The sequence below is a fragment of the Ursus maritimus genome, unplaced genomic scaffold (genome assembly GCF_017311325.1).
Source record: "Ursus maritimus isolate PB19 unplaced genomic scaffold, ASM1731132v1 scaffold_5, whole genome shotgun sequence".
NCBI lineage: Eukaryota > Metazoa > Chordata > Mammalia > Carnivora > Ursidae > Ursus > Ursus maritimus.
Window position 1 is genome coordinate 32819794 of NW_024426663.1, and position 21465 is coordinate 32841258.

At 42.9% G+C, this 21465-nt stretch overlaps 1 protein-coding gene across 1 annotated transcript in view; it reads right to left on the reverse strand.

The window, feature by feature from the left end:
- The window catches only part of ARHGEF28 (Rho guanine nucleotide exchange factor 28), a 180706-nt gene that overhangs the window by 137664 nt on the left and 21577 nt on the right, over positions 1-21465 (reverse strand). Inside the window, exons 4-6 of the mRNA XM_040622691.1 lie at positions 14235-14418; positions 11496-11676; positions 9845-9917 (exon numbers count right to left, since the gene is read on the reverse strand). Of these exons, the coding sequence (XP_040478625.1) occupies positions 9845-9917; positions 11496-11676; positions 14235-14418 (438 nt within the window). The remainder of the gene's footprint in view (positions 1-9844; positions 9918-11495; positions 11677-14234; positions 14419-21465) is intronic.

The window sequence follows — 21465 nt, forward strand, 5'->3', positions numbered from 1 at the left end:
ATATGAGGGATTTTGTTTTGAAACACACATACCCAAACCCTAAAAGTTGGCTAGGTGGGGAAAAGAAAACCAAGATGGTGAAGAAAGGGAGGGTAACAAGAACCCAAGTTTCAACAGACACTTCTGCCTAGACAGCAAGAGAGTCACACACATTTTTATTTTGCTATTATAAAATATTCCTTTAAAGCTGTTCCAGACCATGTGCTCTTGAATTCAGGATTCTCCGTTTCTAAAGAATTATGTACCTAGGGCGTTGATGAAAAGGAATAGCACACATTTTGTTCAAGATCGTGCTTACACAGAAGGCCAAAGCATCTGAGAACACCCAGCTTGCAGTAACAGAAGCGGATCACCATGGCAGTGTGTTCAGATCCCAGCTTCCTGCCATTTGGAAAATTTCACTGTTTGCACACTGTCCGCCTACAGTTTTCCCTATCATCTACTGCATCTTTCTTTTGTTTCAGGTATAATCTAATTAATGCAACTACCACAAACTATACTAAAAGAGACAAGTGTTTATAAAATTTTTTCTTCATACGTTTAAAGATAGCTTTCAAAGTTATAAAACCTTTATGCAAACATTATTAAAAATATTTGTGACAGTGCATAGATTCAGAATAATAATGCATCTTTAATGAAGGGACAATACACAACTACATCCTAGAGCTTTTAAAGAATTTGGCACATTCGACCACAGTTTAATCAAATTGCTCGAGGAAAGTTTCTGCTAAATGACTAGGATCCTTTTACACTAACTCTACTGTAACACCAATGGCATAGTGCAATCAAACCACTCATTGCCATAGCAACCTCCGACAGATAATGATATCAGTAACTTCAAACTATTCTGCCTTAAAGGCCTATTAATCTTGCCTGCACGGCCCACCCAGAAGGATTATCCCCTCTAAATCCGATTTACCAAACTTAATAAACATGTTTTCTTATTGCCAAACTATAATGGAACAATAAATAATCTCTAATATTCGTGTTCACCAGTGACACTGCAGCAGCGAACCGGGTTTTCAAAAAACATGGTTAAGTAGCTCTAAGATTACTACCAGTGTTTGTTAAGAAACAGATTAGCCTAATAGATCTCAACTTAGTGTTAAGTCTTACCATCCCCTTTTGAAAAATGGGACCACAGAGGCCACACTTACACAAAGCAAAAGCTTACACTGAAAATACAGGATGGTCCTATTCTCCTTTAACTACCCTTTGTTGTGTCATCTGACTCCTTCCAGAAAGGAGGCAAAAAAAAAAAAAAAAAAAAAAAAAAAAAAACAACCACCATGATCAGAGCCAGCCAGACAACTACTGCTGCTTCATTCCTGGTTCAGGTTCAGCTGTCCACAGTCAAGTTCACAACGCGGTTAGATTGGCAGGGCATCATCAAAAGTACAACCGAAAAACAAGGGTCATGCTCTCAGCTCGTGCTGCCTCCTCCACAAAGGCCCAAAGGAACTGAGAGTGGTGCCGAGCCTTTGAATGGATCCTTTTCTCTCAACAGACTGAGTTCTGGGAAGGCTGAGTCCAAATTGATTTTGGCCCAACACTTGAATCGCCAGTGCCAAGCGAGTGCCTAGCATATTAAAGGCACTGAATAAAAGCTTCTCTCCTCCACTTTAATCTAGTGACCCAAAATAGCTGATGAGATGTAGTGGATCATTAGGCAAGCTCTAGGTCAGGACAGGGAAGGGAAAGTTGTTCGCTTTTTTGAAATACTAATTCAAACATTTTGAATACCAGCACTGTTTATCACAACTTCTGAACTGCCAGATTGATCAGACAGATGAATGCTTTTCCCTTTGCTTCCTCCCACCCCTCCAGCTAAGCCCCCAAACCACCCTTTCCTTTCCAATTATGCATTGGTATTTCCCTTCTAACAACTTCGCTTCAATTTATCACATCAATGTTTTATTCTAGTGTGTATGTCCAATTCACAAATCCCAGAGAATGAAATTGGCAAAGGGAACAAATTTGACAAACTCTCCTACTCTTAACTCATAGAATATTTTAATACTGTGCCTCAATTACTCCATTTTTTCCTAAAAGTGGGGATACTAGTAAAAACTTATCTTTTGGACTTCCCAGAACAAATATGGGCTGGGAGAAAAGATAAGACAATTACCTGCAGAATTATCAGCATCAGCCCCATTAGTCTGTGAGCCCCAACAGTCCATTCAAGTGAACAAGCATTGTTGTGTCCCTGCTGAGCACAGGATCAGCCGGGGAGAGGACATAAGGGGAGAGAAGAAATTCCTGCCCTAAAGGAACTCCAAATGTGTTGTTTACAATATAATTTTATTTGCACTCCACATCCTTTCTAAAAGAATTTGACATCTTTTTTTAAATACTTTAAATTACTTGTGGCACTTTTTTGAGCCACAAAAAAATAATTAAGAAAATAGAAAAATAAATAAAACCACTGTTAATATTTTAGAATATACTCCTCTACATGCCTATTTTTTAACAGCTTTAAGGTATATCATACTATTTACCCATTTAAAGTGTACAACTCAATTATTTTTGACATATCCAGAGTTTTGCAATCATTAGCACAATTTGAGAACATTTTCATTACCCCCAATAAGAAACCCTGTACCCATTAACACTCACTACCCTTTTCTCCCCAACTGTCCCCCCACCCCAAATGCAACCATCAATCTTCATTCTGTCTTAATAGATTTATCTGTTCTGGATATTTCATATAAATGGCTTCACACAATATATGGTCTTTTGCATCAGGATTCTCTCACAGAATGTAATCATCTTTAAGCTTCATTCATGTTGTAATCTATCAGTAGTTCATTCCTTTTGATGGCCAAATGCCGTTCCACTGTATGGCTGGACCATGTTATGTATATCCACTCCTGACAGACATTTAGGTTGTTCCCACTTTTTGGCAGTTATGAATAATGCTGCTATGAACATCTGCACACATGTTATTATGGAGATGGAGGTTTTCATTCTGCTTATGTGTCTAGGAGTATCATTACTGGGTCATATGGTAACTATGCTTAATATGTTTTTATAATATCATTTTGGGTTTCTTTTATTTTGTTTACATCTCCAGTGTGTATTCGCCCTCTCCCCATAAAATCTCAAACAGTGAAGAGCTTACTACTGGGGGAGAAAAAAGATATGCTCAGCCCAAAAATTGGGGTACAACTACCACATAAGCAGAAGCTCTAAATCATGACATCTCACAGAGGATATGATGTAATTTCCCTGATTTACTCAATTGCTTGAATAAAATGAGGCAAGTCATACTTGAAAGATATAAACAACATTCAATTTTGTTTTGTGAATACTATTCTGTCCCTCTGACTTCCCACTTAGATTCTATTTCAACTCAGGGGCGCCTGGGTGGTGCAGTCGTTAAGCGTCTGCCTTCGGCTCAGGGTGTGATCCCAGCATTCTAGGATCGAGTCCCACATCAGGCTCCTCCGCTGCGAGCCTGCTTCTTCCTCTCCCACTCCCCCTGCTTGTGTTCCCTCTCTCGCTGGCTGTCTCTCTCAAATAAATAAATAAAAATCTTAAAAAAAAAAAAAAAAAGATTCTATTTCAACTCAGGAAAGAAACCCTTTAGCTATATTTTCAACTTAAGCTGATTTCAATTGTATTAGACTCCTGATACGATTAGGCTCCGTTACTGCTAGTCCTTGCCTCCAGCCTCCGGATCTGACCCAGCTGGACCCAGTATCCGTATCACATCTGAACAGAGTTTGTTACATCTAGGTGAGTCGAAGAATCCGAGATTCTTTCCAGCTCAAACTAGGATTCTTCTGATAAATTGGGGAGGCAAGGAGAAGAATTTTTCTTCATGTGTGAGAAAATACTAGAATTATAATAATAAACAAAATGAGCATCATGTTAACTTGATATCCTATTTTTATCCTTGGCCCTTTGATGATGAAACTTGCTCCTTCTTGGGCAGGAGGAGAAAGCAGATTGGCAAAGTCAGCCTCTAAAGGAAGCCCAGAGAAAGGTGAGCTGCTCTGTGAGATGAAATGAACAGTTACAAATCACTTCCCAGGGCGGGCAAGTACATTCCCTGGGTATGATTTGCATTGTCTTGAAAATGCCAAAATACTTGACTTTCAGGTAAGCAATGCTGATCAAGTCCTTGGATGGACACTCCATACTGGGATAAGATAAGAACTTTGCATCCAACTGAGTAACCAACCCCACAGAACAGCCTAATTGCTGGCCTGAAATCCCCAACACCTCAGGTCCCAGCCATCCTGGTGTAAAGGACCTGTATCTTGACAGGCATTGGAACCATATTCAACACTTCTTAAAAAAGCATTCAGTTACAGTATTTAAAAGGAAGAATTTTGGAAAGGAAATCTTGCATAGATAAAAGCCCTCTTGTTTTCCCAATAACTCACAGGAGATACTCAAGAAGGAGCGTCCCCCACCCAACTCCCTCTTCACATTTCACTCACCCAGAGTACGCAGAGAAGGGCTGCATCCTCATCTAAAGAACGTTCAAACAAAAAAATCTGCTCACCTCGTTGCTGTGACAGGAAGAACTACGTCGTGGTATCCCAACACACGCATGATTACCACAAAATCCACCCTAGCACATGCTACAACTTGCACTTAAAACGAGCTAGCACTGCTATGGTGCTTCGCAGTGGCCAAGCATCGATGGTCAGATACTAGTCCAGGGGCTCTAACCGTATTTTCTCGTTTAAGCCTCACTATGAAGTATTAAATGATACACCTAACGCCACCATTTTGCACAAAAGGAAACACAGCTGAATAACCTGCACAATGTTCCAAAGCCAGATCATGGCAGAGCTCAGGTTTTAGCAGAGTTTGCCTGTAGCCCATGTGTGTCATCGAGACATGCCTGTGCCTGTGGGCCATAAATCTTGCTTGTAAAAACTTCATGAGACAGGTCAGCCATGTGGAAGAAAGCTCATTTCAAAGCAATGATTCCAATTTTGCATGTCTCCGTCACACAAACACTGGAGAGAACTCTCCACCAGCAGCACCAAGACCACATGGCTAAGTGTTCTGTTACCCAAGGGTGGTGGATAGTCTACAGGGTGACATGTAAGAGAATGCACCTGCCTGACCTTCTGACTGCCTGGGCAAGCTGCCTTACCTCAGACAAGTTCTGGGATCTCTCTGTGCTGCCACTTCCTCGTGTATAAAATTGGAAAAATACACTCCCGACACCCAGAAATGTCCCTCTCAGGGACCACCGGCAAGTGCACGCCATGATGGGCACGCATGCATGCCCAAATTCTGCTCAGCTCACAGCTGCATTCCCAGCACCTAGAACAGTACCCAGCACTTCACAAATACTGAAGGGCAATTATATAAAAGTCAGCTCCTCGAGATCAGGGTTTCTCCCTTTGCCTTTTCGGTTGCTGCTATGTCACCAGTGCTTAGAACACTGCCTGTCAGCAAATGAGCACTCAAACACTCACTGAATGGGTAAGTCAGTGAGCCTGCAGGACTCCCACCTGCCTGCCTAGGTTGTGCCCTGTGTTTGGATCGACTCTCCCGCCTTTCTCAAGGGGTCATGAAGAGGAAGCCTCTCTGCCCTGCGGGGAACTCCTGCTTCAGTATTGCAAAAGAGGATTCTGCCCCCTGTCCTTTGTGACTACAAGTCACGCTCCAGTCCCAACTCCCCATTTCCTTGCTAATGAAAATGCGGAACATAATAAATGGAGAGAAACCAAAAAAAAAAAGGGGGGGGACTATTAACACAGAAGTTGAGACAGCAAATCACACACAGTTTTAGTTTTGTTTTTTTAACTACAGAAGAATATACAACAAAATGGAGTCCTGTAATGGTCAATGGTATTGCGATGGTTCTGTTTGTTTTATGGCCCCAGGGACTCTAGGCAGTCATGAGCCTCCCAAACAACATCCTAAAGTGCAGCGGGGCGTGTGGCAAGACGTGGGTGTTCTCAGTATTCATGACGACCATGAGGACTTCTACCAACACCTCCCACACCCAGCTCCCGGTGCTAGCATCACCCACTACCCTACTAATGGATGGCAAGGACCCAGGTGGTGGTGAAAAGGAAGGAAAGGTTCGGAGCAGTAGAGACGAGGAAGAGCAGCATCCCCCATGTCCCTTCCCCAGACAACCTCCCTGAGATGGTGTAAGAACCATTAAAGGGGGATTCTTGCGTGAACCATTTAGAGAACTATTCCATAATGTGGCACAGGAGTCATGACTGTAAGACTTAACTAGAAGCTGAAAAACATTAAATGTACTCTCAATTTCCCCAAGGAATGGAGGTCTCATAGACTGCATTTTTAACTTATTTGGTCAAAGAATCCTTATTTTTCAAAGCATCTCCCAAGATTGGGATTTTGAACAATGTTCTTCAGGAAATCCTAAAATAAGAGATCAAACAGGAGCAAAGAAAGCAAGGCATAAAAGAGTCAGTTGGTGGATTGATACTAATAATTAGCTTATTCATCTGAGCAGCTTAAAAATGAGACTTTTTGGCCTAACTTCCCATCTTCTGGGAGTATGATTACAATTACGAAACTATGGAAACATAATTGGCTCACAGACAATAATGACACCATTTATCACACTAACGGGGACAGTAAAGCCCATTTCCAGGACAACGCTCTCATCTTTTAATCGATGAGATACAAGCAGTTACAGATACAAGCTTAGGGCTTCCCCCTCCACTCACTGCCCCTGGAGGAACAGAAAAACATGATCTCTTAAGAATCTTCTAGTAGGTCACAAAGGGAAAGTTCGCTTTTGGGGTTTCAAGAAGAAGGGGTATAAAGCAGACTTTGACATTCAAAATGCTTTGTTCTTTGAGTTGCCTACAGGTTTACGAATAGACAAAAACTGAGTCGTTTCACTTTAGTTGAATACTGCCCTCTGCTGGAACCTGCAAACAGCTTCTAATGTGTCCTCCAAGAATATACAAATCAAAGCATTGCCTAGAAGGTCTATACAATACACACACTAATGATTTGAAGGCAGAGCACTTGAGTTCCTATGTTTTGCTTACTGCTTGACTTCAGGTGTATTACCTTAGCTGCTCCTAGACCCATCGAACTCAACCCATCTAAAATGGGGTCCGTTTTTTGTCATGATCCTGCTTCCCGTGAGGTCTAGCCCAGTTAGAGAACACAAGGACTGGAGGAATCGCTCTCCTCCCTCAACACTGACACACCCACGTGACATCCTCCACCTTCAGGGCAGTACCCATCTGTCCCCACCTCTCCACAATCATTACACTTCTGTGGTGCAGACCTTTTTCTACATTATTTACATCAGTGCTCCCCCCACCCCCACAAACGCTGCTGACCCCTCCAAACCACTCTCCACATTCTCACAGTGACTTTTGAAAGTAATAATCTAACCTAAGTTGCTTGAAACAGCTCCCACGGCTGTCAGGCTGGAGTCCCAGTTCCTTCCCTTGTGTACAAACCGGGTCAATATGCCTCGCTCCCAAGCCTGTGTTACTGGCATCACACACACACGCCCCTAATCAACAGGACTACAAAATGACCTGCATCTCCCTCAATTCATCATGTGATTCAGAACTCTGCATTGTGTACATTTCCATTGTCTGGAATTTCTTTCCCGCCGCTGGATCACAGCTCCAGGGTCGCCTCCTCCAGGAAGCTTTCCCTGACCACTCCACCATCACACGCCACAGATTTCTCACAGCATGGTTTGCATATGACTCCTGTTGTACTTATCATAATGCACTGGGGCAGCTTGTTTTTCTGCCCCAATCCCAACTGTTAGCCCCTTAAGGGCAAGAATTTAAACACTTATTCAGATCCTACTTTGCTCTAAATTAGTTTAAAGGTGGATGAGAAGCGAAGAAAAGACACAAGCAAAAATCACAAGAAAAAAAGCAAGGATGAGAGCTTCATAAATAAGGGTCACACAAAAACACAGTTAACAGTACCCTACACATTTGCAGGCCAGAAACTTAGCACCAAGTTTTTGTGTGTTTTTGTCAACCAGCTCCAAGTAAAACACCTTGTAAGTTACAGTTAGAGCCCTAAAAGCACGCCAAATGTTCAGGAGAAGGCAGCACTTCTGACGTGAAACCAGAAAGAGGTTTCTCCTACAGGTCTTTAGGAGAAAGCATAAAGCGACCCACCACCTCCTTTGGCAGGCAGGACCCGCCACCACTCCCTCAGAGCCGCCAGCACATCATCTATAGAACACAGGCGTGAAGGCAACCCCACGGGGGCCCAAGCAGGTCCAGCTCGAACAGCAAGCCCAGCTGCTGAGCTTAACCCAGGAGTGTGCACAGGAGGGATGGGCCGCACAGACTTCCAACAACTTGCTACAAATCTTCCTTATCCAAGACTACTTTTTAACAAACACGGGGGCCAAGAGTTTAAGATTTTACTACCTGACAAATAAGTGAAATACAACTCGTCTATGTTGCCAAATACAAGCAGAATCACAAGGGTCTTGTCCTATCTTTTCTCCCTAACCCCAGCATCCAGCATGGGGGTTTCTCAGCCCTCTCAGACTACTGTCCCTTTACAGACAGTTTGCAATGCCCCTCCACTCTCCTGAAATTGAATAATGTAACCATACCTTAATATGTATAACCTTATCCTCACACGTAATTTCAAAAAATAAAAAAATATTCTAAAATATAAAGGAAAAGGAAATAACTGATAATCAGATAATATGGATTTCAATATATAAAACGTTTGCCCTAACTACCTTATAAGACATAATGACGAAGTCAGACTCCTACAATTACTAAGACTTGGGATAAAAATGAAAAACAAGACATGAAATCAGAATCTGTTCAAGAGTCAGAGCTATTTAAGAATAAAGGTAAGAATGCTCCCCAGAATCAAAACTTGTGTCTATCACGAAGACTCGTGAACAGATCAGACCTATGTGTATATGGAAAAGGGGAAAAAGCGTGAAATGAAGTAGACTGCATGCCCAGATAAACTGCCACATTGGAGAAAATAAAGAAGAGTACAGGATTCCTGCAGATGAGCTGGGTGTTATATACAACTGAGGGATCAATAACGCATTATTTTCTTAAAGATTTTTTTAAAATTTACTCACTTGTCAGAGAGAGTGCACAAGCAGGGAGAACAGCAGGCAGAGGGAGAAGCAGATTCCCTGCTGAGCAGGGAGCCTGACGCGGGACTTGCTCCCAGAACCCCGGGATCCTGACCTGAGCCAAAGGCAGACCCTTAACCGACTGAGCCCCCCAGGCATCCCTCAATAATGCATTATTAAGAATATGCCTCTTGCTGTGGACTCCCACAAGGAGATATGTACACTCAGTCTCCGAAGCCCCATGAGGACCGTCAACAACTGTGCAGGACAACCCGGCCTGGGTATGACTGTCTGCACCCTGACGGACGTCCAGCACCCCCTGCCTTCAGCCCTGCATGCCAGCGGTCATCTCCGTATCTCTTGACAACAACACCTACACAATCTCCATTCCCTTCAAGACTGACTAGCCCAGGGCAGAGCAGGGCTCCACAAAGGTGGAACACGCGGAGGGACCACAGACCGATGAAGGACAGCCTGGAAGGAACACAGCAAATGTGAACGTGAGGAGCATACTCTGAGTCGGGAGAGCACCCTTAAGAGCCAGATGGTGGGGGAAGCTGGCGCAGGGCCTGGCCAAGAGCACTCAGTAAATGCTAACTGAATAAAAAGTGGAGACACTTTACATTGTTCCACACTGTCAGAGGAGCCAGGGTCCCTGTGTCCTACATCCCTGATCCTGTCTGAGTCCCCAGGTCCCTGCTGTGCTTCACTACCCACTTCAACCACCAGCAAACGTGTCAGTCCTGAGCACCTTCCCAGTTCCTCAGTGTGGGGAAGGAGCCTGTGTACCTTCTTCACCTTCTGCAGCACTGGACGGCATGTCTCGTCTTTCCTCCGGCCTGGCTTCTTGATCTTCTAGAGCCTAAGAAGGAAAAAAAAAATCAATGAAAACAGTTGGAGGCTTCAGATATGTGACAAAGGAGATGGAAATCACAAACGTGGGTCTGGGAGCTGGGACAAGCCAGACAGTCTGGGGAGGTCTGGAAAGACAGGGCGGGTAAAGCTGCCTGGAGGACATTCAGAACCAAAGAGGGAACAGAAGAACAGAAAATCTTGAAACTGTAAAGAAGAGTCACTGTTTATGCAGGTGCCCATCCTGAGCAACCCCTACCCATGCCGTAAGACACAGGGGGCCAGGGAGGGCAGGACCCCCATCACAGGGAGGACCCAGGACGAGCACGGGCCTTGCTCTGCAAGCCAGCAAGCCACCCTGGCTGAGACCAAGCTGGGGGCCTCAGAGACAGAGTGCCCTCCTGGAGCTCTCTGCATTTTCTTTTCAAATGGTTACTGCACGGACAGTGAACTATGAAGAGCCACAGAATTATATACTGATGTGCCAAACGGTGAAACAGCCCAAGACTGCATCCGCACTTGTTCCCAAATGAACATATGGGCAAACTTGGGCAGGCAGCCCTACAAACAGCCCAGACCCCTGAACCTTCATGGGCATGTTATTAATTAAACTCAGCGTATCAAGTGCCTTGCTCTTGACCATTTCAGAACAACATCCTGAGGCCAGAGTAACAACAGCAACAAAAAACCATGAAAATATACACATTTCACCAAACCACAAAGGGGCAGGAAACAAGTGCCCACTCACCTACCCTTTGTAGCGGTTAACTCCCACCAGCCTTACTCCCAAGATGCAGTATTGTCTCTTCTAGGACCCACCATGGAATTACAGGGTGGACCAGACCACATACATACTGGGAGGCACTAAGAGATGGGAGCCTGAGTACCTAGGGTCCTTAGAGGTCTCACCACATAGGCACAGGGCCAAACACAAGCAGCTCACGTGATGTCCTGGGGTCAGCCGTAACCCTGAAACCCTAGTCTTTTGGTGAGGGTAACTGCCAAGCTTGCCTGATAAGGGCATCAGGGAATGCTGCCTTCCTGATTACAAAACAAAACTGAAACAGGAAAATACTTTTTTTTTTTTGGTAAATGGGGTGTATGAAAACAATTTTTATTCTTTTGAGTATATCTGGATGCAATTGTAGGACATTTAAATTTCCAAGTTGCCTTATTAATTTTAGCCAAGTTCTAGAACTAAATTCTCAACATTCTGGTTAACAGGAAAAAGTGTTATGAGGAGAGAACTAAAAAACATGATTGAAAACTGTAGCTAAGGGGACGCCTGGGTGGCTCAGTCAGTTAAGCGTCTGCCTTCGGCTCAGGTCATGATCCCGGGGTCCTGGTGTCGAGTCCTGCCTCGGGCATCTTGTTCAGCAGGGAGCCTGCTTCTCCCTCTGCTTGCCGTTTCCCCTGCTTGTGCTCTCTCTCTCTCTCCCCCTCTGACAAAAAATATATAAAATCTTAAAAAAAAAAAAAAAAAAAAAAAACTGCTACCCTCCAAAACATGGTTTCCAAAATAATGAGTTTGCAGTGTGTACTCTCAAGGAGGACGAGTTATTATATACTAGAATGAAGAGACACACACCTTGAGGAGAAAGGCTCTGTCCCAAAAGTATTTCCTGAAGAGTTTAATATCTGCCTCCAACAAGTGCTCGGCTATGTGGTTCAACGTCAGGGTCAGCGTCTCTGATGAGTGAATGTACTGCAGGAAGCCTTGTTGGCTGAGCTGTACTCGGGAGAAGCCTGGGGATCGTCTGCCCTGGAAACTGAAATGTCACAAATCAAAACCCACTGGCAGCTTCGGAGACATCAACCCCCAGATCCCACTACCCTCATGGCCCCCAGTATTACCAACCCAACTGGCAAAACAATCCATGAACGCCATCTACTGACAATACGTACTTAAGATCATGTAAACAGATGCTAATAAAGCCACTGTCTTCCACCTAGAAAGATGCCAGTTGAGAAGCTATTCACAAACGCTACATACTTTACAGGTATTTACAGAACTAATGAAACTACTGACTTTTAAACATAGTATTTTACCTCAATATTTCATTCTCTTTTTAATTCAGAAAGATGCCTCTTGCTTTAACGGGGTCACATGTGGTAGAACAAATTAGCTGGCAGCCGACAGCTTATTAGGTGATTACAGTGGAAAACAGATAGGATCTCTGGGGAGCACGGTGAGGTTTGGATGTTACAAACAATGGGATATTCATAGCACAATGGTCCACTGTTGTAAATCATTTTATCATGCAAATTAAAACATGCACACATTTGATCTTGTTGTATGCTTGAAAATATCCATAAACAAAGGAACAATATTCCCAAACTAAATTCTTGAAAATAAACTTACTTTCTGTTCTGTTTTGGCCAACAACAATTGGACATTTATTAGCTATACGTAGGCTTCCTGGTTAGTATAATATTCTGAATGGCTCACAAGGTGATGCAATTGGAACAGTAAAGGAGCATTAGCAGGAAAATGTTAGTGCTTCCAGACAGCAGCCCACCTCACCATGCTGTCACGTCCCCACGACTGCTCCCAGGTTCCTCACTTCACAGAGCTAGCTCTATGCCTCTTTCCTCTTCTTACATGACCCCATTTTATTAATGAATGTACACTTCACGAATATTTAATCTACTTCCAATCAAACAAATGTTATCTCCTTCATATGGAACAATCAAGAGAGATCCTTTACTCTTAAGATTTGGGGCATCTTCCCACACTCCTGATATTAATTACTAGAATCTTGTAGAAAACAACTCCCCATGCTAACATGCCACCGAAGTAAACAGACTCTGAGCCTGAGCAAAAAGATCATTATTGATTTAGAAAATGGAAGCTTCACCATATACTCAGAATTTAGCTGACAGTCTACTGCTAATACCGTTCATGAATAGATCTGTTAGTCGTGCAAACTTTTAAAGAACATATTATCTTCCAGTCCTGGAGACAGTAGAAAGGTACTAAGCTACCCAAGATGAAGTCAGCCAGGACTTTGATCTAACAATGAGCCATCCACAATGACTAAGTCAAAGAAAGTAGTCCTGCCTTGGCCTTTTGGGCCAAGCAAGTGGGGTCATGTTAGAGCCAACAAAAGAACAATTCCTTCTGATGCGCTCTTCCCTTGGTTGGTGGTCATGTGACCACAGTAGAACAAAAATAAACAAAGTTCTAACTTGTACTCCAATATCCATTATGTACCATAAAACCATAAATTAATTACATTGAGTTTCAGGAGCCAAACAAGAAAAACCAGTCCATCAAGACATACCATATAATAATACTCGGATGATATTTATGTAGTACTTTGTAATTTTCAAGGTACTTTCCCATTTATTTTTTAACACCTTTAAAGGAAATCACTATACACGAATCCCCTTTTCATAAGAATGACCAATCTAAACCATTCTAAGTAATAAACCACACATTCCTCATTCACTGAAAATGCTGATAATCATCACGAACACAGCAAACCTTAGAGTTCTTTTGCTTTATTATTTCCTTTACATTATTTCACTAGATCCTAATAACCACATCGTATCTTAGGGTTTGTCTGTTAACGATTCAACAAAAATTTATATTCTTTCAATGAGTGTTACAGGCTGAATCTGTATTAGAAATACTGCAGTGGGTAAACAAATACTTTCAGCCCTCAGGTGATACAGGATGGAGACCTAGGTAACAAACGATGACTATATTTAAAATGATAAATTATGATTAATACTGTGAATTAATAATTTTAATCACCATATTGTAAATTAATCATAATCATTAAAGACCCTGACACGGATGGCTTTCTGAAGCAGTGTTATTTAAGGTGATACCTGAAAGATAAGTAGGGGTTAGGCTATTATTTCCCAACTTTTTTTTTTTTTTTAAGATTTTATTTATTTATTCGACAGAGATAGAGACAGCCAGCGAGAGAGGGAACACAAGCAGGGGGAGTGGGAGAGGAAGAAGCAGGCTCATGCGGAAGAGCCTGATGTGGGGCTCGATCCCATAATGCCGGGATCACGCCCTGAGCCAAAGGCAGGCGCTTAACCACTGTGCCACCCAGGCGCCCCTCCCAACTTTTTTCTTGACTGCAGTCCCCTACGAAGCTCTTCAAGACATTTTTCTCCCTAACTCCCCCTCCATGAAATGTTGATACCAAATATTATCTGTATATCTACTCATATAAAGTATAGAGTACCAATGGTAAATTATAAACCAACATTAGCTTGTGGTCTCGTTGTTTCCACTCTCCCATGGTACTTGGAACACTTTATAGAAACAAATCAAGAGAGAATAAATCTATCAAGTAGCCAAACTCACTTTGTGATGTCTTCCACCAGCCTGGAGTGTCCGGCTCGTAAGGCTAAGTCTAATGGTGTGGCACCTTCTTCGTTGGGTAAAGACAAAGCCTGAACTCCCCCAGGGAGGCCCAAGAGGAAATGAGAGAGCTTAGGTAGGCCCCATCTCATAGCCAGGTGTAGAAGAGACTCTCTGCATAAAGAAACTGAGAATAAAAACAAACGGTATTAGTTCTTTCACTTAAAAAACTTTGTCTCTTATGTTTTATCTCTTATACCATAGATTTAGACATAGTAAGAATGTCAGAACTGGAAGGAACCATTAAAAGCATCTAATCCAAACACCATATTTTAAGTAGACTCCACACCCAGTGTGGAGCCCAATATGGGGCTTGAACTCACAACCCTGAGATCTGAAGTGAGTGAGATCAAGAGTTGGACACTCAAGCGACTGAGCCACCCAGGCGCCCCCATTTTACTGCTGTGGACAGGCCGAGTGATTTGTCCCAGTGTAGGTAGCCAGGAGGTGCTGGGGCCTGGCCTGCCCATTGCTGGTACAGTGCTGTTTCCACTCACTACAGCACACATGCACATCGCCTTTCGCATGTGCTGTAAAGTCAGCCCCGGAAAACAAGCGCGAGGAGCACACCATCCTGCAGAAACACACCCAGTTGCCCTTGAAGGACAGGCATGCTGTTACTTCAGGAAGGCAGTCTCTCGGAGGCCACAACCGTGAGGGAGTCCCTGCTTCCACTCTTCACCCTCAGAGGTGCCCCCCCCACCCAACGAGAAGCCAGGACAGAAATGGTTTCCCACGTCCAGAAAACCTGAGACCACGGTCATTCTCCAACTTCACGGAGGTGCTCGGGTGCATCTACTACATTTCTGGGATTACTTCAGGGCTGGCGACCCCCCTAGTGCTTTGCTTCGACAACTCAGCCCGTGCCTCTTCACATGGTCCTTGACAAAGGGCTCTTGGTTAATCCGTGTGTCTGAGTTTTCACGGTGCTGTCTGCAGCTTTTACCTTATGGAGTATATCACTGTACAGGCCGAGGGGTTTTATTATTCTCAACACCTAACATAATACTGACCAACTGAAGTCATCCAGTATTTGTGGCGTTGAAGGGCAACTATTAAAATCTCCATTCTTTGTGTATGTTCAGATTGCCTTATTTGCATACAGTTTGTACACCTGTATTTCTACTGCAATACTCAGTGCCCGGAACACAGCTGGCTCATGATAAATATTACACTGGAAATAGGGAAAAGAATAAATTTGCTTACGTTAAAAAAAAAAAGGTAGGCCCATGAACTCCCCAGACATCAAGACATACCTTAAAACAACTCTTATCTTCACAAACTAAACCTGCAAATCCTAACAATCTAGATCTGTTGGAATAAGCATGCGATGAGAATGTGAATTGCATATACGCTCAGGTTAAATAATGTTACTGGCTGCAGCTTTAATGGCAAACATGTCTAGAGCACGCTGCACTGCACTGCAGGAAAAGGGGAGGGATCCCATCCGTCTTCTACCCCAATATAGTGCCCGGCACATGTATGTGTCTAAAAATATCTGCATATTGAATGAATGAATGAATGAATGAATGCATGCATGCATGAATGAATGCATGAATGAATACAGGACCAAGGGGCTCTTCCCCTGATGAGTACCTATGAAAGTGAACTTTTGGGATATGACTGCAGCTGCTATTTGGAGCATTTATCATTCTTAGTTCCACCTCTGATACCTCGACTAAAATCTGTGAACAAAAACTACTACATATTCTCAGAGTCTGGACACTGAGGACAAAAACTAACTGCTTCTTCACACAGTTGGCAGTCTGCATTAACACGACTTTACTTTTCCATTGTTTTCATTAGTGTAACTTTACTACTCCAGGAGACTCTTCCCTGGGCAAATGATTCTATGTTCATCATTCCTTCAAGACCCATCAAATCTCCTGTAAAAAGAATCAGCAGCACCAATATTTATTATACCATGATCCCTGTCCAATCCTAATCCAACTCCCTGCCTTGCCCATGACCCCTCTTCTGCATTAGAAGACCTGCATTAAACCAACCTTCAGGTACGCAGTAAACTCCTGCCCTTCCCCTGCAAGAGGCCACTGAGGCCCCACGGAGGTGGTCTCCCTTACCACGCTAGGCAGTTAGCTCAGCTTTGTCTCACCCGCAGACTGTGGGGATGCTATTTGGGGAGCCAGCATCCCACACCACTCTAATTTGAAACAATCAGAAGAAAATACCCACTGCACAAATGCAGAAGAAAACTGCTTAGTTCACATTTTTAGTGGTTTATATTATTTCTTTATCCAGATCAAGAAAGTGAAGTCTTATATTTCCAACATGTAAATAAGCCCTCACAGTGAATTACCACCAACTTCACCATGCATTTGCTCCATCACCTGTCTGTGTGACACAGCACAGCCCCCCACCCCCTGTCAGATGACATCTGAAATGCCAAAACATCTAAACACGCAGCAGGGCACACCTGCCAGATAGCTGCTTAATAGGCCTGATATCTTCAAACGGCTATTGAAGAACTTATCTTTATTTTACCCTTTAAGTTTTTGACCTTTAAACTCATTTTATTAGAAGGTAGGGTTTTCATGCTTAACAGATTCCCAACAAGGCATGCTTGAGAACATTTCCTTTTTTTTTTTTTTTTTTCCTTCTTAAATAATAACGAGGAGGAGACTGGTTAGGATCAGGTAACAAAACAAACACAAATGCACAAGTACACTCCCCAACATGTATGTCAGCATGAGATCATAACCAGCCACCCTCGAACGGAATTTCTAAGTCACAAATCCCAATCTCGATCTTCTAAGAAATACTGCATGGTTCTATGGGATACAATTTTCTTCCAAGAAAAAGATCAAAACCTTTTGCACTTCCTTTTAAAATGAAACTATTGGTAAAGGCAGGTATGCCGTCAACCATTTAAATGGAACTCCTTACACTGCCTGGGGCAGTAGCCCACATATCCTTGACCCTGGGGAGGAGTTCACTCTATTCAACCTGATTGACAGTGTGGATGGCAGGAGAAGTTGCTTCCGCCTCTGGAATACTTTCTAGGCCTGTTCTGCTAGTCCAGCTCCCCAATTCCTCCTTGGGCTCCAATCTCACATCTAGTTCACAGGGCAGAACAGCAAACTTGCGGGAAAGAACAGGTCACTGCTGAAACGGTTCCTCTCTCCCTCCCTCCCTCCCAATCTACCCACTCTCTGGGAAGGTGGGAAGGCAGGGGAGAAAGGATCTTCTGATGTGTGAAGAAAACAAGTAAGAAGCTGACCAAGAGGTTTCAAGAGAGAGCTTTCTCATTCAGTATGAAAGTTCAGAGCCCAGAATCAGGCAAACAGCCTGAAATAGGAAACACCATGACATATATAAATAATTCTGCTTGTTATAGAGTTTCAGATTCTTAACAGCGGTCAGGAAAACAAGCTGTGAAAAGGGGTTATACAATCTGGCAGAAGTGGGGGGGGTGTTTAAAATATATTTTTAACCAAATAAATATGTCTCTTCCTGTGTAACCAGCCTGTGTAGCCAGGAGTTATGCGAACTAATGTTACTAAAACAGAATTACTTGTAATTGTTCTAATGGCAAACATTAGCAGGTATGACTTGTCACATCCTAGGAGCAAAATCACCCAGACACAAAGAAGTGAGTAGGCTGGGCCATTCAATCAGCATTTCCCATCACGGCACAGAGGGAGGCTCGTCTGACCCAGACAGGGAAGGAGGCTCAAAGCCCATGCCTCTCATTCCGCCGCATCTCAGTTTCTGTGCCCAGAAAGTAAGGCAGTTGCAGCAAAGACCCAAGGTCCTGAGAGTATTCATCCCAGCCCTGACCTACTGAGGATCAAGGATCCATGAAATACAGCGCCCACGAAGGGGCCTCCCAGAGCGTTTGAACACAGGAGCTGAAACAGCTGGTACAGCTGTTGCTAAAGGAAAGTGATTTTATATAGTGTTCAGTCCAAATTTGGGACCATCATCGCTTCACGAGGTCTAGAGATAGCAGAAGATTGAAAAATAAATTATCAAGCCCTCAGGAACCCACAGTCACTGCTACAGGAAATGTAAATTGGCATAAACGCTTTGGAAAACACATTGCCGTCATCGAATAAATTTGAAGGAACTGGAGTCTTCACTGACTGAGCATTTCCATTCCCACATATAAACCCTAGTGAGCACATGCTTTGTATGCAGCAGCAAACATACATAAAAATGTAACATTGTCCAAAAACAGAAGTGATCTCAACATCCACCAATGACAGAATAACCTGCAGTATAATCACGCTAGTATCCTAACAACAATAAAAACCACAGACTAACACAGAAAAAAAAAAAAAACTAAGAAATACAATGTTGTTGCGGAAAAGTCACAAAAGAGTACACAGAATATGTTCTGATTAAAATGAAATTTTACAAAGTGAACAACTACGGCATACTATTTAAGAACACATAGGTAGTAGAACTTTAAGGAAAAGCAAGGAAAAGGTTATTCTACAAGTTCGGGTCATTTCTCTGGGATAAAGAGAAGACCATAAATGGAGGAGACTGTAGCTACTTCTGGGGTCCAATGGTGCCCATAGGTCTTCACCCCCCCCCACAAAACACACACAGGAAGCTGCATTTCAGGCTCTCCCCAGGACAATTAAAACAGAATTTCCAGAGGTGGGACCCAAGCCTTAATTTTTTCTAAAGATTCCCAAGTGATTTTAATACAATGCCAGGGTTAAGATCTGCTACTTTCTCTAAGTAAGTGGTTAACAAAATACCTATCTATGCTTCCTTTTTATACCACTGTCTTCCCTATCATCTCTTAAGATCTATTAGCTAAAAACTCCACCAATGGATAACAAAAAAAGTCTGTGACTTTCACAAGTTAGTTTTCATCTACAATACTTGCTCCCAAACCAAGATATATCCTTAAACACTGAAAGCAAAATATTAAAGATAAATGTGATAGGGACATAATCTAGAAGCAAATGCTTTTAAATGCAGTTTAATTCAGGAGTACATCTACTTTGTAGGATTTACTAATGTTTCACAACACCTGAGTGGAGCCATTGAAACGTATTCAACACGGTAAGTTTATGAACAAAATATATTTAACTCACATACATCCAAATCATTGAAGTAAGTTGTACTTTCATTTCCAAACCATATATATATTTATGGCGGTCTCAGTCTTTGCATCTAAGTCATTCAGTAGACAAACACTAGATGAAACTAGTACTATATGCCCCTGTGGATGCCAAGTCTTTGAACACCATACTGCCTTGTCTTTCTCTTGTCTTTGAACACCATCCTGCCAGCCCACTTTCATTTGGAATGAACATCTGGCCTGTGAAACCACTGTGACATGAGTTACAGCTCTAGTCATAGACACAAGGACTATGAATAGAAATAAGTATTGGACTTACAACCTCCCTCATGTATCACAACTTGAAAATTTACACGTTTAAACAATGCCAAAGTGATGAGCAAGAAGTGAAGAGAATGAAAAAAATACTGCCAAAAATTTTACAGAGCGCAGAAGGGAGTATGTGGCATGAACATCACATACAATCTCCTATTTTTTCAGGACTCTCAATGGAATGGGAGGAGAGAGCATGTATATGGCATCTTTCATTTAAGTGGTCTAATCAGGGCTTTGGTGTATAAAAAAAAAATCACCCCTCCACCCAGAAGATCAGAGGTTGTTGAGTCCAGAAAAGGAACTGCAAATATCAACAAGTTCATAGGAAAGATAGGGAAACAGAACACCCGAAGGAGCACGATACCAACATGGCAATACACAGTGCTGGAATGCACTTTATGGAGTTTGCATCTCTTATAGGGTGGTTATACTTTACCTTGTGGAACTAGTTGAACTGAAATATTAAAAAGTCCTTATGAGAACTCAAAGATGGCAATCCAGTTTCTGGCCTTCACTATCTGGGGACATGTCCAGGCTGAACGATACAATGTGAGCATTAATAGAATATATTAAGAATCCAGACACAATACCATACAGTGCAAAGGCAAACAGACAAACGAGTTGAAAGATGTGGATTCTCACACTTACAGAAACGCAGCTGTGGAAAGACCACTTAATTCTCAAATTTTAAGGTGCTTGATCTGGAGAAGAAGAGTGTTATCTTCCCAGCTTAATACCCAGGAGTGTCAGGGGGACGTAATGAAAACACCATATGAGACAAGGTTGTCAAGAACGATGAAAGCCAGTATTGGGGGGACTTCTCAGTAATAAACATTTGTCTGATGTTCTCCGTACAAAAAGTACAACTGTCACTAAATAGAGACATGATATACTCCCAAACGGTTTTCCTCTGGTTGTAATTTAAAAGCATAATTGAAGGCAACCAGCTGTCTGCTTAGGAGGAACTATAACTGCATCTGTGTAAGATACCAGATGTGCCATTGAGACAAACGTGCCACAGCCTCATGCCCTGGGCAGCAGGCAGTCATTAGGCGCCATAAGCAACAATTATGTCATACTTACTTTCCAGTCTGTGCGCTAGATTTTTAAAAATCATTTGTTAATATTCCTTCAAGCTCTGGTTCATGCTTGCATTTATTCATTCATTAGATGTTTGCTGACAGCCTACTATGCACTGAGCATTCTTTCCCCTCACACCACAGGGGAGCCTGTGGAATTACCACACATCCTCCCAACTGACCCTTCAGGAACCCTGTTTTGTTGGGAGACAAATGAAAATACACTGCAGTCTAATTTTTTTTTTAATTTTATTTATTTATTTAACAGAGCACAGTAGGCAGAGCGGCAGGCAGAGGGAGAAGCAGGCTCCCTGCTGAGCAAGGAGCTCGATGCAGGGCTTGATTCCAGGACCCTGGGATCATGACCTGAGCCGAAAGCAGATGCTTCACAGACTGAGCCACCCAGGCACCCCACAGTCTAATTTTATTATTGACAAACAGAACAAGTGTAGACTCCTCATATCTTGGCAATGGCCTTTTGAAATCTACACTGAGAGTCTGAACTGAACCTCGATCAGGAAACCGACTTCTCATCTATAGCTGGGCAGGATCCACTCACTGCCCTTACAGTGGAAGCCAGAGCCCCAAGTCCAAACAGCTAGACTGAGAAATATTCAACCCCATGGGGATGAGTTACAACTCCAGTAAGTCTCATCCCATCCTCTAGCACGAGGGGCACACCCAGCAAGGGATATTCTGGTGAGCACAGAAGAGATGGGAT